This window comes from Prorops nasuta, unplaced genomic scaffold, assembly GCF_024137725.1.
Source record: "Prorops nasuta isolate Cenicafe-Biocafe unplaced genomic scaffold, Cenicafe_Pnas_1.2 PNAS00004, whole genome shotgun sequence".
NCBI lineage: Eukaryota > Metazoa > Arthropoda > Insecta > Hymenoptera > Bethylidae > Prorops > Prorops nasuta.
In genome coordinates, this window is record NW_027116801.1 from 6,017,806 (window position 1) to 6,034,770 (window position 16,965).

Below are 16,965 nucleotides of genomic sequence, written 5' to 3' on the forward strand. Positions count from 1 at the left end.
CACATTTATAAATAAATCATGCGATTTATTTTGATTAACACATGTAAATAAAATAAAGCAAATGCCTATGTGAAAAACAGCATAAATAAATCTGATAAATTGTGAATGCTTCTTTTTAAAGTGAATTCATTGGAGCCACATGTTCGGTGAAAGACTGCTAATCTAAGCTGATGGAAGCCGTGCAAGGTCCCCTGCAGAATCGAACGACCAACCGGAGGCGGTGCGTTTCATATCGAGGGCCGAGGGGGATCGATAGCTCTAGCTGAGCTCTAACTATCCCTTTTTACTCAACAAGATACATATGCCTCCCATTGATATTCATTACGTGGTTAGCCAAGATGCAATGCAAAATTGATATTCTTTGCTTAGGTTTCCCTCAAGAAGATCCATTAAAAACAGAAACACGCACGCTCCAGAGTATAGTCCCGTGCTATCACAGACTGGTTTTGCATACTTCCTCGTATGACGAGAAGTTCAAGGCAAACATAATTTTAGATTATTACTTTTACTCTCATTAGCATAAATACTCACAGTCTATAAATAGATCGTTGCATTGAAATTTGTAAAAATACCGAATCAACTATATTTTTATTTGTTAGTATATACTATGTAATTTTAGCAATTGAATAATTATTCATTTTTTTCAATGCATAAATTAACTCTGCTGAATATTCTTTATGAAGGAGGGAAAAGTCACCAATAGTCGCAAGCGTTAGCAGCGTTCTAGATAAATGGAACAAGTAAATGAGATCGTCGAACGCTCTGAAAACAACTATTGTTGGCTCGAGTCCGAAAATATCGGTCCACGGCAAATCTGACTGAACGGATGATACATTTTTAATTCCACGTGTTAGCAGCTTCAGTTTTTGCAAATGTCTCGATTTTCTTCATTTACATTGTAATATATATTCAGGAAATAGAAGACTGGTCTAAGGCCTGATTATAGTGTCATCGATTTACGTAATGGAAGCTTTTAGGATTGGTGCACCGGATGATCGCTTTCCCGAAACAAATTTCATTGGCTCGTCATAGCAGACAATATGTCGTTATGGAACTGCTACATGGTAGTCGGTATCAAAACGGCGTATCCATCGGAAATACGCATTACTATCTGCCTTATTAATCACGTCTATGAAATATATAATTAAATTAACCAGCTAGAACTATTGCTCTAGAGAAACGTATAGCAATTCAAGAAATTAGTTAAGGAAAGGTGACACGCTGCTATTTTTGGAATCTCGGAGTTACCTGTTTCAAAGCGACCGAATTTCAAGGTCTTTACACATACACCTACACTAATTCTTTATCAACAGTGATATAATTCTTATTCTCTTAATTTATCTGCGTTAAATCACTTTGATTCATGACACTTCGAAGCTATCTCTGATGTTATTTCTGTTCGTATAGCTCGAACATATGATTAAGACGAGTATTTCATTTACAGGAATCTACGGAATATAACACAAAGGAAGAAACAAGTTTTTGTTGATGAGGAAGGACAGAAAAATATTTAGAAAAAATTGTCATTCCTTTGACTCGACCTGAATTTTAATTGGAAGGATGGTAGAACTAATAAGACCGTTTACCAAGTTAGTCATTCTAGCGTAGAATGATTCGTTAGGGATAGTGAGCACGGATCAGCCTTTGCCATATAATCAGTTACGCTTCGATATTGAGCCACGTAACGAAGATTGGCAGGACTGCACCCACTCATGCCTTGGTTTCAGCTTGGCACGAAATCTTGTTTTTTTATTACTCCACAGAATGTGCACTATTGCACTTTTATCAATTGCAGTTTCTAGCGGACCAAACAAAAATGACACAGAGAGCTGTATTCTTTAAATAGATAGGAAAACTACGTTTTCAGTAATAGCAGTAAATTTTATGATCTCTTGAGCGATTTGCTCCATTATTTTTCCCACCACCCAAGCTAACTACAATTCTGTACAAGTGCATACTTTGCACGGCATGTGCAATTTAATGCACGCTATATCTTCACGATAAGCATTTGCTCCCAGCTTAGGTAAAATCTAAATTCTGATGTGTTTTTTTTAAATATACTATTTTTTATCCAATTTTATGATTGAGAAAAAGAAACAAATTAATCGTCAATTTTTATGAAGTATTTTTTAATTCTACATTTTCATAATTGAAGATTTAGATCATACCGAATAGTGTAAGATATCCCTAAAGTTACTATATTAAGTAGCGAGATGATTAATATAGCAACTTCATGAAATATTAATGAAGAGCAGACATTCCCATAGTATCGTAGCTGAGCATGGATGCTGCGCGTCATCGCGCCATTTTATTATCGATTTCTACCTCTAGGGCTCCAACAAACGCTTCCTCTCTTCCGTCTGAACTCTCCCTTTCCTCACTCTGTCCTTCTCTCTCCCCCACTCTCTTATTCACTGTTTTCTTTCAAGTGCCCTTTACTCAGCCTATGTGAAAGAAGCACGCACCCCTCTAGAAAATTCGAACCTATACACGTACGTCTTTCTTCTATTCACCGAATCAGCACTATACTATACATTGACATATTATACTCTCAAGTTTGATTTACTTTAATTCTTAAAATTTATCAAAGCTCGTAATCTTGCTAATTGTGCTTATTTATTTATTTCGTAATAGATTAGTTTGCACGAAGCTATATATGTTCCAATTTTTTGAATTTTAGGGATAAGAATTTTATACAATCTTGTTCTAGCAAATACTCTAATCTCAAGGTAAAATAATCATTCATTATCAGCTACGATGAGTGATAAAACATACTACAGCACTCGTGCGGATTATACTCAGTTTATATTTAGCGAGTATATGAGGGAGAAGAGAACATGGTTTTTCAAATATCCGTTTAAGAAAATTCGATTAGTATTATAGGACTTCTCACGAAACCAAAAGGGACAGCATGCTAGCCTGTTTAAAGTGTTAGTTGACAGCAGGTTCGTGACAAATGACTTATAAAACTGACGAATTATTACTTAACACACTGCATATCATTCATACTCCCACTTGTAACTCCTACCTAGACTGCGTTTAATTCAAGCCTCACTTTTTCTACAGACTCTACCATAGAATTGAATTTACCGGTTTGCATTCAGAGCTAATTACCTGCAATGATATGGTAATATTGGGCTGTTGCACACTTTACGAAGGGTACGAATGTAATCTTTATTTATCTTTTAAAGCTTTATAAATATGCATATTAAAATTTCAATAGCTATGAGATTAATTTGTAAATACAGATTAAATAAAAAAATGTAAGAAAATAAAATTGATTATGAAGACAAATTACTTCCTTGATTCATATATGCAATTCGATGACGCAATTCAATTTGATTGCAGAACTTTGTGTTTGTCGAAAAATGAATAATGATCACTGACCCAGTAGTGAAATACCAGACGCTCGTAGACAAGTCATTCCCAGAGTATGACATCATCGATTATCATGAGCAGAGTTGTATAGGAACTGCACCAATGTGACAGTTGTACGTTCAGAAGGGTCATTCTTATTATCTTGTTTATACGGTAATTACACTTAACGTTTAATTACAATTTTAAATAATAATCTATAATCAGTAATAATTAAATTAGGTTAAAACTACATTTTTCTCTCAAAGCAATATTCTTTTTTTCATGAAACTCTGTTGGAACTTCTACTTATGTAGACATACAATATTAGCACGTGAGAAATAACCAACTGTTAAATACCACTTGACTGCTAAGTGCAAATGTTAGATAATATCTTTGACTGATCTAGAGCAGGCTTTTTTTAAACATTTTATCGTAGAAACAGAAAACATTGAAAAGTTTTTATGAATGAGAATCACAAGCGCAATTCACGCATGCACACCAGCGTCCTCGACGGTATGTAAAGTTTATGGTAATTACGTCCTCAGCTGGATTGTGATTAGTGCCCTCTTCGTCAGCTGTTACTATACACACATCCACGTCAGACGACAGCTTTTTCTACTTCCTAGTGATGCAATTACTACATTTTCAGATTTCTCCAAGTCTATTCTCATCAACATCTCTATTTACAAGTTAAAAAAAAAAGCAAAATGTATCTTAGTTTATTTAACACGAATAATGACGAAATTTTACGATGAATGCAAATACGAAGAACGTATATTTACACATTCCTTTTTAAACTACTATATGGTACCTATAAAAATTCATCGTTCTTGCATAATTCATACACAGCTTCTCTCCAATGTATAGCTGATTAACATAACAATGTACATTGCGTAATTGAACCATAATAATTATTGTACCTGACACTATATAATTTGCAAAGACCTTATTCCATAATAGCAAGATCAAGATCAGAATCGACAGAGTCCGAATTGAGAAAAGTAAACAAACCAAAGCATACATTGTGAGCAACAAAATAAATATAAATCCGGTAATTTTTAAGGGAAACAATTTTTTTATTGTTAAAAGTATCACAAGTCCTCCCTCTTTCCTCTGCTAAATCCATATATCCTTATAAGTTGGGTTCAAGCAAGTTTAATGAAAATAAACGCTGACGGTATCTGTGACTAGACGCTATCTTTCACAAGTCAGTAGAGCACTAAATCGACGCGAAGTGGAGTGAGCGGGGCCGAGAGAGTCGTACGAGAGCAAAGACGAAGAGAGTGGGGGGTCTGCGCGGAGCGGGGGGATAAAACGCCTCAGGTGAGCATGTTCGATTCACGTTCGCGACGTTTTCTCACAGCAGGTTGTCTCGCGCGGGGAATGCACTCTGCGGCGTGCGGTTGTCGGGAACAGAAAGCGGAATAACCGGAGAATAGGCGTCTGTCCAAGTACGGCACCAAAGCATTTCACTGATAGCGTTCCATACGCCACTCTTAAGGGAAACTGTGACAACGTATACGGTTTCTCCACCACTTGTACATGCAAATCAAACCACACAATTTACAATTAAGCCCTGTCGTTGATATGTCACCATTCTCATTGGGGGTTCCCACTTTAACATCTGTTAAGTAGAAAAAGGCAACAGCCGACTTCGTGGCAGACAACTTTGCTGGCTCCAACGTTTTTCAAGCTACTTGCGACATTATAATGTAAACTGTTAAGTCTAGGCTTTTATAAGTACTCGTTGATAGCGTCTTCCTCTACTCATCGCTTAATTGGATTTCCAACGTAACAGTTTGATATTTGCGTGGGTCAATCATGCATCGTAAGAGCAGAATGCGTCCGACCATAACTGTCTCACCCATAAAACTCACTTATCTTTTTAACGCGCAATGATCTTTTATTTGATTGTGTTCTAATAATAGAATTGCTCTAAAAATGTCAAATGTATTTCTCGTGTTATTACATATTAATTCTTAAAAACCTTTCAAGACTGATGACATCTTTCAAGATAGTTTTAATGGATTTATCACTCTGTATCGATTGGTAAGATAAAATGGGGATTATAGGAAATTGACGATAAATTTATAGACTTTATCTGATTCCTTTGAAAAAACTTTAATTTCTGGAAACTAATCGAGCAATCTAAACATTTCTGAGTCATTTTTAGAAATACTAGAAAAGTTTTTGCGTCAAAAATACTCTGTTCACACTTTGGGAAAATAGCAGCGTGTTGTGTCTGGTCCTTACAGCCATTATCTACTGACGATTAACTGCTTCCACGGAAAGTTACTTCGCGTTAAGATGTCCAGAGCGATTAATCACGCGTCGTACGAGCAGCTTTCGCTAAATTATAGTCCAAGTAGGGATCACGCGTGTTTTCTTCGATATCCCAGTGTGTTATGATACACACGTGTAAAAACCAATTTCAGTCTGCATAACTAATTATCCCGTGTCATTGATCCTTCCCTCCCCAAATTATTATTCAGTTGACTAGATAACGAATGTCTATGGTAAACTCCATTATAATTATTATTAAAGGTCTAATTATAGAGCCGTCGATACTTATGCGTTGTTCACCAGCAATATATCAATTTTAATAACAGTGTCAGTTTATTTGCATAGTACACCTTTTGGACGGAAGGGATATTCAGCAAACTGGATCGCGAGTAAACGTTGAAAAACATCTCATATTTTATAGCAACTCGCTGTCATTCTCTATCGGTGCATAATGAAGTCTGAACGGGACGTGGGTAACTAAAGGGACCTTGGCCCCGTACTCGTCTAACGAGATAAGCATTCGCTAGCCGACTTAGGTGCCCACAAATTCACCGAAACCCTCGCGCAACGATTAATTGCTTGGGTTTAAATCGATCGTACGAGAGAAATCTTGCTAAATCGATTGCGAGTCACGTGACTGTATACAATCGAGCGTTTTATTTCTGGACGATATATATTTGTATGGGTATTGTAACGAGTGTTTATGACCACTTATCCGTTTAAACCGGAAACGCCGGATAATTCGAGAGGATATGCCAAAACATCTCGTTCGAATTGGAAGGGTTTTCCGATTAAGGTCGTAATATCATCGAAGGCGAGTCACCGCAATTACCCACCCACCCACGACTATTAGCTCATTGACTCTCGTTGATTTTCTACTCGCTGCTTCGACGTGACCTTTTTTTCGGAATTCCTGCAATTGATTACTATTTAGAGTGGCAGTTCCCTTCCCTTTTGCAACGTGGAGTGATAATTTCGAGAATAAGTATTGATTATGTCTACTCGTATTAGGAACTTGCGTTGGAGCTAGTTTATGTATTACCGTGCACCCACACGTGAAGCTTGATTGTCATGACAGTTTTCGAAGAAGCTAGAAAGGTCTTAATCCAATAAAACTTATCCAGCGTTGCTAGGATAGGCCGTTAAAGAGATATCTGATAATCCAATTTATATATATATATATATATATATATATAGCTGCTACAAATGAGTAATAACGTTGATAAATCGATAATTAAAATTTAAGTGAGCTTGATACCTCTTATTTGATAGAAAATCAATAATTTGCAGTTAAAGTTCATAGTTAAATATTACGGATATCTGTTAATGTAATTTGAATCTTGTTAAAACTGCACTGTTCTCACAATTGAATGGCGTGTCTAGCCCGCCAGTAGATACGGTATAGTTGCGTTCCGGCGAAAGGTCAGTAGTTAAGGGTAATCATGCTCAGACAACGATGAATGGGAGATTTCAGTACCTGGGACGATAAGAGTGTTTCGAGTCCATTGCATAAACCGGCACGAATGTATATTAAACCGAGGATATACGATGTAATCAACGGATCTTCCCAGCATTACTGAAATCTGTGCATCACCAAGGTTTCTCACCATTGGGAGTCTAATGCCCTCCAAACACTCGCAATAGGAAACCCTCGACCGAATGGGTATTGTATCCCGATGCGATACACTGTAAAATTCTTCCAATTGTCATTTTTTTGCATTTTTAATTGTACCGAGTCAACGGTACAGAGGAGACGAAGCTGGGACTCGAAAATCAATACTCTCTCGCACACTGTACTCTTTAAAGATTTTATACGCGTAGCATAAGCTTGACAATTTTTAAAACTTGTAGAAAATAGGATCATTATAAAATAGTATTTATAGATTTACTCGTATACCTACAAGAATAATAAAGTATTATAATAAACTTAAAATGTAACAAACAATCTTTGGTCATAATTTTACTGTGATTTTCCCCAAAAGTAGATAAACCCAGTGCTATGGCGGACATAAGACGAGATTTTTCTTTATTATCACGAATATTTCGATCGAGCGTACGAAGTTATTTCAGTGGACAGATAAGTTCCAATTTTACTCTATTTTGGAAAAAGTAAAGAAAATATATATTTGTCGATCTAACATAATATTGTTATTATTAAATATCCTTGTTTTCCAGAGGCTTCTCTTTCCTGTCAAGCCCAAAGCGAGATGTAAACAACAACTGCGCGAAAGAAAACTCCTCCTAGATAGCGCAAAGCCGTAGCTATAAGCCGATTCAACGCGCTACTCGTATTCCCGGATACGGGGTATCACGATAAACGTATCTCATGGGAGAATCAAAAAGGGTTCTGTGAGAAAGGGGGAGAATATAAAGGAATTTTTGGCGACAGTGGGTTTACGTCAATAGTGCAAGATGGCGGATCGCCTCGGCCAATCAGTTTGTTTCCTGGTCAACCACCGCTGCTTCTGTCCTCCCCCAGGGAAATAGGACCACTGTGTGGCAGGAAGTAGGCTGTGTGTATATATTTGCACCAACCTGTTAGTTGCGAGGCGGCGTTTTGCAATCTGCTACCAGTATCGTCCTTGTGCGGATTCACTTGCACATCCGTCATTCTCTCGCTGTGTTCGTATTGATATAATATAAGTTATTGGAACCCTCCCTTATTAAATCCTCGGTTATAAAGCGCAATGTTCCAGCGCGCAAACTGCACTCACGGCTGTGCATACATCAGCCGATTTTTCACACTCGTTTCCTACTCTCGATGGTAAAAAAATTATGCGTTTTATCAATAACAAGAGCGCAGGTCAAAAAGAGATAGCCGAGACTCGCGACGCGTTTGAATGGTTTGAACTGACTGCCTTGGTCTACCGGCTTGCCGGGCTTTCACGGGCTTGCCCGAAGTCCCCACGCCCGACGACGTAAATGCACGGAGATGCCCGATTAAACCAACGCAACATCGTCTAGCCAGTAGCCTAGCTCTGCGATTCGCATAATATCATCTCCTAGCTCTAGGTTAGAATGTTGGATGCGATGCGCCAGATTACAACGATGATTAAATCTTTGTTGCTGTTTGTGTACACTGCGTGCACAGTGGAACTTTGTTGTTGAGAAGATTCTTCGTCTATATCTTGTCATTGCGGTCTCTGTGATCCGCCCAATTTTTTAAGGATTTTTCATTTTTTTTTTAAATAGCTATATTGTTTGATAAATATTTAAAATATAAGGACTGATTTTTATGAATTTTTGGCAACTAGCGTTATTGAAATTTGTAAAGTTGATTGTTAAATTATAAGTGAGACTTGATGAATGTTAATGCAATTAGGAGCTTTGTGCGAGGATATTTATAATTAAATGTAGTTATATCTTATGTTTACAAGTCTAATTTGATAACGTTTTAAAATTTCACAACGATCGTGTAATAAAGAGACTGTATGCGGTTTTTATAGTTTTTATTCTATAACTATATTGAATGTGGCATTTTGGCAGAATCAAGTTTTTTAATCGGTATACGAATGAAAATTAAACTGCCTAATGTTAACCAAAATAAACTACAATAATTAACATGTTAAACAAAGGTCAATGGACTTTATTATAATTAGTGTGCTGTGCCATAGTTTACAAAGCTTCGATCGATATAGTCGCATGACAGAATAATAACCTGATTTTCTGTACTAAACTTTTTAGTTTTTTAATGAAAGAACTTTAACGTCAATCTATGATAATTTTAAACGTTTAAGAAAACTGTAAAAATATCAAATTAACTCGTTCCAACCGAAAGTTTATTTTGTCTGAAGAAAATAAATGCCATTACAAATGCTGGCCTGGATTTTTATTACTCCTTTTCAATTCTTAAGAAACAATATCTGCTAATACCAAAAATGATAGAAAATGCACTATTCAATTTATATAAAAATATTCTACCTGTTACTTGTAGGATTTAATATTTGCTGAAAACAAAACCAGATAAACAGTAGTGGTGAAACAGTATTTGGGGTAAGCAATAATAAGAGGCTTATAACTTTTAGCACTTCGTAGTGGAAGAAGTGCAGTTTATTAAATTAACAGTAAGAAGTGAATTGACACCGCCCGTTTCATTCGGCTTCGTACTATGCAGCAATATCGAACTTGGAAGAACCATATAATAGCACACAAACCGGAATGAAGGAACGTAATTTGGTGGACAACGTGCAGAAGTTTCGCAGCATTTTTTTTATATATAATATGAATTCTTTATTTCTCTCTTTAGATTATTGTCATTTCCCATTATTATACGAATGTTTTTTTCAAGATTTGTGATACGAGTGTGTACGTTTGTGTGTTGAAACTGCATGATGATATAGTAGGATGATGAGAATGTGATGAATGTGACGAACGTGTTCTTCGTTGACGTGGAGTCCGCGGAGTAAATATATAGGTAGTAAAGCGATTGGGCCTGCCGAGGTGTTACTCATCTCCTCCTGATGTTGCCCTGTCACACAGTCGACGAAGGAACGCTGCAAATAATACACTTGATCAGTAAATTTCTCTCTACGACTTACAGTTAACGACAAGATGGATCCATGGTAAAATTATCCCTCTTCTTATGTACCAAAAAATTAAAGATCCATCATGTCTATTCATTCAGTTCTGAATCCACAAAGTGCAAACTTTTGTAAACAGCAACAAATTTGTAATATATTTACAATGTGTAAAAATTGCTTTCTTAATGAAAGTATGAAGATTGTTAAGTTTAATAAAAAGAATAGATAAAGTTTCAATTGTTAATCAGAAGCTTTAGCGTCTGCAAAATAACGATCTTAAAAGTACATAAACAGTTGATGTAATTATATATGATGTCTAAAGTTTCGTAATAATTTTTGTAAAATGATAAGCGTTGGTTTTAAGCGGTGAGTCTCACGATTCATGAGGCTTATATGTGTGAATGGGCCTTAAGCTTTTCCTACATGTTTCAGTGCGGCAAGCGGGTTATCGATTTCAGCATCCCTGCGGCGCTGCAACGCTGCATCCTATAAAGTGCAGAATGTGCGTGGCAAAACAAGCGAGATAATGTAAATTTTCAGCAGTGATGAGAAATGAAGAGAATCACGCAAAAGACAAGGATTGGTCTACGAGGGAGCACTTACGATTGATGACCTCTCCGTTGGTGAACTATGGTTCGCTTAATCTTTAGTAGGTAACAGCACCATCATCTTCTTCAAGAATGCTGTGAAACAGAAATCGTGGGATAGTCAAACACGGGGATGTGGATTTCACATTTGGCCACTTGTCGACATCTTCTAGCATATTCGTTTCTATAAACCTCGATGGACAATTTGTCTAACAAATAACTTTCACATTTCTCAAATTTCTACCAAACAAATATATTCATACACAGGATAGAGGAGCACTGATCTTACTTGAAGAATTACTTCAAATTGACAACATTCTAAGGGGTTCAAAGAACGTGTAAAGTGAAAATATCGATACTTTTATGTTTCTACTGTAATTAATCTGGTTCCATTCTATTGAGACTTACGGATGCAGGACTTTAAACGTTGGATTTTACATTTTTGGGGTAAATTTACGTTTCTACTGCAATTAATCTGTTTCCATTCTACTGAGATTTATGGATGCAGGAGTTTAAACGTTGGCTCTTACATTTGTTGGCTGATGCACTCAAATTTTTGTGTCGAGCTTAAGCCCTCGATACTTACGAGCATAGGGGATGAAACCATCTTCATCCTCAGGGTCCAAGCACTCCTTTAGCACAACTTCGACCTCGTGATCTTCAAGTTTCTCACCTATAAAAATATATCAAGGCTTGCAATAATTTTCTTTAAGATCGAGGAAAGAGAAAAAATGACTTCAGCGAGAAGTTCAATAGATTGGAAAGATTTTAATACATAAAAATTATAGCTTACCAAGAGCTAGCAATATGTGAGATAATTCAGCAGCAAGCATGGTACCATTTTCTTGTTTGTCGTAAAGTTTCAAGCATTCAAGGAAGTCCTCGTAGCATCCTTGTTCTTTGTCTTTCTTGGACTGGCTGTAGATTGGAAGGAACTCATCGAGCTTCATTTTCTTCTCGTTCTTCTTCTTTGTTCCACCCAATTTCTCAATGGTGGCATTTGTGGGGTTCAGATTCAAAGCACGAAGTACATTTCCAAGGTCAACGCAGTCAATTACGTTCGTGCCATCAGCATCGTAGATTGAGAACGCGAACTCAACCTCTATTTAAATTAATTATAAAATTCATTAATATCACACGTTTATCACGAAACACATTTACTAAATTATAACTAATATTTGCACATTCAGGTAATAGTTGTTCTATATATATATATACTATTGATATATTTTTAGGTCTACCATGTAGATAATAAAATTATTAATAATAAACGTAACGCGAAAGCTTAAAGAAATTTGATTAAAAATTTTAATTTTCTATGTATACTAATTATAAAAGGACTTTAAATAATTAGTGAAAATATTGGTAAAATATTTCATATATATTCGATTTATCGTAACGAGAATCATTTCCTGGTAATTTATATCCGCAGTTTTAAATCTAGGTTATTACCAACAGGAGCTTGGCAATACGTGCATTCCGGTTTCAAAAATATTGGCCTATTTTAAGCTGCAGCGACCCCCACTTTAAAGCCCGCCGAAGAAGTCGCTGATAGAAACAGTGGGTCAGATTACCCCCGCCGAACCATATAAGAACAGCACACTAACTATTTTTGACACGGTACTCCCAATTCGACTTCTTCCTCCCCGATGATTTTTCGAGAGAGTCTCTTACGCAACTGCTACCTGTATTACTTCATTTAATGTGCAAACATTCCAATAAATAAATAGCAATTAACAACTCATAGCAATGCAACTTTGCTTCAACAATTAGATATATTCGAAACGTTTCTATTTTAATTCATCTATCCAACGAGACTTAACAAAATTTAAAACCATTTTTATTATATATTATTGAACATATTAATCACTTTTCTGAATAGATCATTTCCTTATTTTTCGCTAAATTTAATTTCATTAGGCCCCATTCGTATATTGTATTGTTATTAATTTACACAAATTATTTTAATTGTTTAATAATATATCATCTATTACTCACTTTCGACTTCCCGGGCACTGAGATCTGCCTATAAAAGGATAAACATAATATTTATTAGAAAAAGAATTACATTGATTATTTACTTGAATAAATAATTAAATTATTAAAGAATTTGAAAGAAAATTAAATGATCTTAGGTTCAAAATTTAATTGAAGTACAGAGCTCTTTCAGTAGAATTGTTTTAAGTATGAATACGAACTCACCATTTTTGTTTATTCCTGTGTGTACGAGGGGATGTTCACCAAACGAAGTTTGAACCAGGAGTGCTACTGGGTGCTACCACATTTATCCATTTTATTGCTACAGATGGCGTGATGATCGGGGCATCCACGAATCGCTAGAAGCTTAGGACGAAGAAGACTCATCTGGATTACAGCGATATCGGCAACGTTGCGGTCCAAAAACAGTTCGAGAGAGTACCTAACACTACTCTTGCTTCCTGTTACGATAAATGCTTCTCGACATTCTTATTCTTAGGTCAGGGTTGCCAAATTTACAGCAACCTGCAGAAACCTTTTAACTATCCCAAACCGACACATGCACACTCTAATAAATCTCAACACAATAAAGCATTTGTGCAATACAAATTTAGCCTTTTATTCATCCTTATCATATCCTACTACAAAATCTTTCCTTACAACACGAATTAGCTACATTTTGTATTTAATAAAAAGGACCGATATAGCTATACGGTTAATCATAAATTAATTTAGCAAATGTGTATGTTTCCTGAAACGAAGGTCTTGGCGAAGACGACGTAGCTTAGTTAGTGACTAAGGTACCTGACCACGATGAAGTAAGCTATTTCTGTCCGCTGAATGCTAAGGAGACCAGCTTTATTATAAATTTATACGAAGAGTAGCAAATCCCCACAATAGAAAAAAAAAATTATGAAAAATACAATTTTAGATCTATCTTTTGAAAATTACCTTACAAAAGTCGTAATATATATACTCTACGGTCTAGGTCGACCGATTCTTTTTACGTTTAAACGCGGAGAGGAAAAAGTTTTTGATTCTTTTTCCCAGAGCCCTCTTACGTGCCTTATTTGGCCATGTCGAGTTGAGCAATTGCATTTCGTTCATTGAGGATACATCTAATGTTAGAGACTGAGAAGTTGCTGGAAGAGAAATCTGATTATCGTCCGAGCAGGAGATGTCGGTTATGGGGATTTCTTGGAAACTTCTTGATTTTGGTACCACGCTCAATGGAGAAGATGTTAATATTGCAGTTTCATCGCCTATGAAGCACAACTGTTTCTCCGACTCCGCATCCATCGACATATTCAGAGCATCGTCTTCTACTTCTCTGCTCGAGGAACCTTCTATAATTTTCACACACTCCTCTTCCCTCTCCTCCCATGCTGCAATGTCCAATTTCGTTGGTGAGTTCAATTCGATTTCTTTGTCGAAGCATCTTGGTCTCGTGTCGTTTTGCTCGATTTGCAGCTCCTCGATCATCCGGTGGAGCAGAGAAATTGCCGAATGATTTATAGGAGCAGTAAGTGCTTCTTCCGCGACAGAGTCTTCCACTATGATAGGAGTTTTGGTCTGATTTGCATCCCCTTGTTCGTTGATGGCCACCGTACTTCCAATTGGAATATTATCTATATCGTTCACTGCAGTTTTTACCTGATTACGAAGAGACAATGTTCCAAGAAATTTCAAGGACGATTTGAATATTAAATCTGAATACCTGCTTCTCTAACAACGATAAAACAGGTTTGACGTGCGACCAATCGCCGATATGGATATCTCCAATTCCACGTAACATTTGGCGAACTGTTTCAGAAGCTTCAGACTCGCTGTACGAATCTTCATTTCGCTGTAAGCTGGGAATGGTATCGGTTATGCAATCGTTCATTTCTTCACGGCAGCTATTGCTTATACGTTTTCCTAAGAAATATCTCATATTTATTTTCGACTGATAAAACTTTAACAGTAGTAAAGTAGATTAATGGTGCAAATATAAATTACTTTACCAGTTTTATTACTATCTAAATTGTTGAAAGCTTCGAGCATTATTTTGTTCACTAGTCCTCTGGCAAACGTCTCTACCATGATGTTATTTGGTATTAGTTACCTGAACACCAAACCAAATAAACAATACAACTTTGAAAATAGCTTTAAGCTCAGATAGTCATTTCATAAATTAGTATAGGTGTTATCGACATCAATTTTATCGATTCTTTAATATTTACTTGCAGCTAATTTCAAATTATGGATGATATGTATAACCTTATCATATAAAATACAATTACTTTTTAAAATTATAGAAATTTCTCCCAGTGGACTAAGTATTGGAAATAATATGCATTTTAGCATTAATTGTTGTCTTATATAATTTCTTCTCAAATTGTAGTCTAAAAGGTAGAATGTTTGAAACAGCTGTGGCTGTAAAATCATCATGTATCCTTCGTTTATCACAAATAATGGTGAAGAAACGGTGATGCACCGTGCAGGTCAGAGATTTCATTTGCACGAGCTGACATTTAATTCGAGGAGAAATGGAGCTGCTGCATTGTTTTCCAAAATAGATATAAATAAATATTATATAGAGGTAGGTGCTGTGTACGAGATTTTGAATTTAATCAGGAAATTCAATTTTAGAGTTCCATTTATTAACGAACCATTCCACGAGGTTATTACCAGCCTGCAAACTCTATTAGAACAAATAGACGATGCTACGATTGAAGACTTATTATTTAAAAATTCTTCTCTTTGCAAATGTAAAACCTGCGGTGTAATAAGTCATTCTGCCAAAACTGCTGCTGAAAGTAATCAAGTCAACTCGATTCACAAAGAAGTGCATCAGGTTGATATTTCGAATCATTGTAATGCTAATGATACCGGTAAAGAGACAGAAAAAGTTTTCTCAGGATTTATTTCGAAGTTTCCCTGTAACAAAGAATCTCCAAGTTTACCAAAAAATGACAATGCTGCTGAAAATAATAAAAATGAACAAAGGTCTAATGAACGATTGACTAGAACCACCGAACCACCACGTGTCAATGATCCTGAAGAAATTATTAAGCAAGTATCATATTCTAATGAGAAATACGCATCCTTGACAAAAAACAAAAATCCAGATAAATTTAATCAAACTGAATTATCTAAAGACTGTTTAAATATTGCTGATACTGTAAATTATTTGGTTTATGGCGATTTCACTAAAGAAAAAGAGAGAGAGAATCAATTCCCTTCGCAGATAGAAAAGCATTTGTATACTAATTTAAAATGTAATCGTAAAAAAAGTAGTTTTGCTTTACACAATAGTCATGATGTAGATTTTCGTAGAGGATTTTGGTTATCTAAGAACACGAAAAGCTCGAGTTCCGTTGTTGCGAATAAAATTGGCAAATATCCAAGTACAGAAGAGCGTAATAAAATGAAATCACATTATGAGAACATAAACGAAAATTTCGATGCTGAGGAAAAAGATTCGTTGGAAAATTATTCTGTGTCGAACATTCCAACGGAGACAACTGGCAGTAACACAACAGCATGCAGCACTTCATCCATAGAAAAAATGATGGGAGGTAGAACGAAATCGAGAAAGAAAAACGTAGCTAATGTAACAAAGGAAACTGTAAAAAGTAAAAAAGGACTAAATTCTAAAACCTCGCACGATCTAATAAATTTCGTTAAAATGAAAATTATCGGTTCACTTGGAAACAGTGAAAGAGAATTATTGAAAGAGAAAAAAGCGAGTCGAAAATTAAAGAAAACCAACTCGCTTCCTCGCTCAAAAATACTATTAAACTTAAGTAAAATATTTAAAAAAAAAGAGAGCAATAAACCAAGCAATTTCCCTAAACAAAAAGATAATAAACATAAAATGTCCCAACTAGAAGATACCGAGATTCAAGAAAAACTGGAAAATAGAGAGGACAAAATTGCTGAAATTTGTTCAATTTACGAAAACCTCTCTACTAAGAATAAAGAAATAGATTGGCATACTTTTCAGAAATTAGTCAAAGATTTACACCCCCATAAAACGGATCTGTGGTGCGATATTTGCACAGCAATCAGCAACGAAGCTAAAAGAATCGCTGTTGAAAGTGGATCACTTACAGAAGTTTGCATAGAAATTACTCCAATTCTAAAGAATGAAAGGACGAGCAAACTGGTAACACGTGGTAACGAGATTACCTTTGAGATGGATATGATTGTTCCAGATCCTCCTGGTTTACTTGAAAAAGCAAATTAGTCGAAACTAT

The 16,965-nt window shown here is 35.9% G+C and overlaps 2 protein-coding genes across 2 annotated transcripts; one reads left to right on the top strand and one right to left on the bottom strand.

The window, feature by feature from the left end:
* Positions 1 to 9,652: 9,652 nt before the first annotated feature.
* On the bottom strand, positions 9,653 to 13,081 carry Mlc1 (Myosin light chain alkali). The gene is made up of 6 exons (XM_066725129.1): positions 12,950 to 13,081; positions 12,746 to 12,773; positions 11,541 to 11,849; positions 11,334 to 11,420; positions 10,764 to 10,843; positions 9,653 to 10,133 (listed from the first exon to the last, which is right to left on the bottom strand). The coding sequence occupies exons 1-5, from the start codon at positions 12,950 to 12,952 to the stop codon at positions 10,800 to 10,802; spliced, it is 471 nt and encodes a 156-aa protein (XP_066581226.1). The 5' UTR covers positions 12,953 to 13,081; the 3' UTR covers positions 9,653 to 10,133; positions 10,764 to 10,799.
* Positions 13,082 to 15,152: 2,071 nt separating this feature from the next.
* Positions 15,153 to 16,955, top strand: LOC136772748 (uncharacterized). Its single transcript, XM_066725875.1, has one exon. The coding sequence runs from the start codon at positions 15,153 to 15,155 to the stop codon at positions 16,953 to 16,955; it is 1,803 nt and encodes a 600-aa protein (XP_066581972.1).
* Positions 16,956 to 16,965: the final 10 nt, after the last annotated feature.

What these genes read in the sequence shown, in the direction of transcription:
- Mlc1 (XM_066725129.1), bottom strand. An exon ending in CAGTGCCCGGGAAGTCGAAA is followed by an intron (nt 11,850 to 12,745) that starts GTGAGTAATAGA and finishes TAATTTAAATAG; the next exon opens with AGGTTGAGTTCGCGTTCTCA. An exon ending in TCACATATTGCTAGCTCTTG is followed by an intron (nt 11,421 to 11,540) that starts GTAAGCTATAAT and finishes ATATTTTTATAG; the next exon opens with GTGAGAAACTTGAAGATCAC.
- LOC136772748 (XM_066725875.1), top strand. Translation starts at nt 15,153, where the DNA reads ATGTATCCTTCGTTTATCACAAATAATGGTGAAGAAACGGTGATGCAC.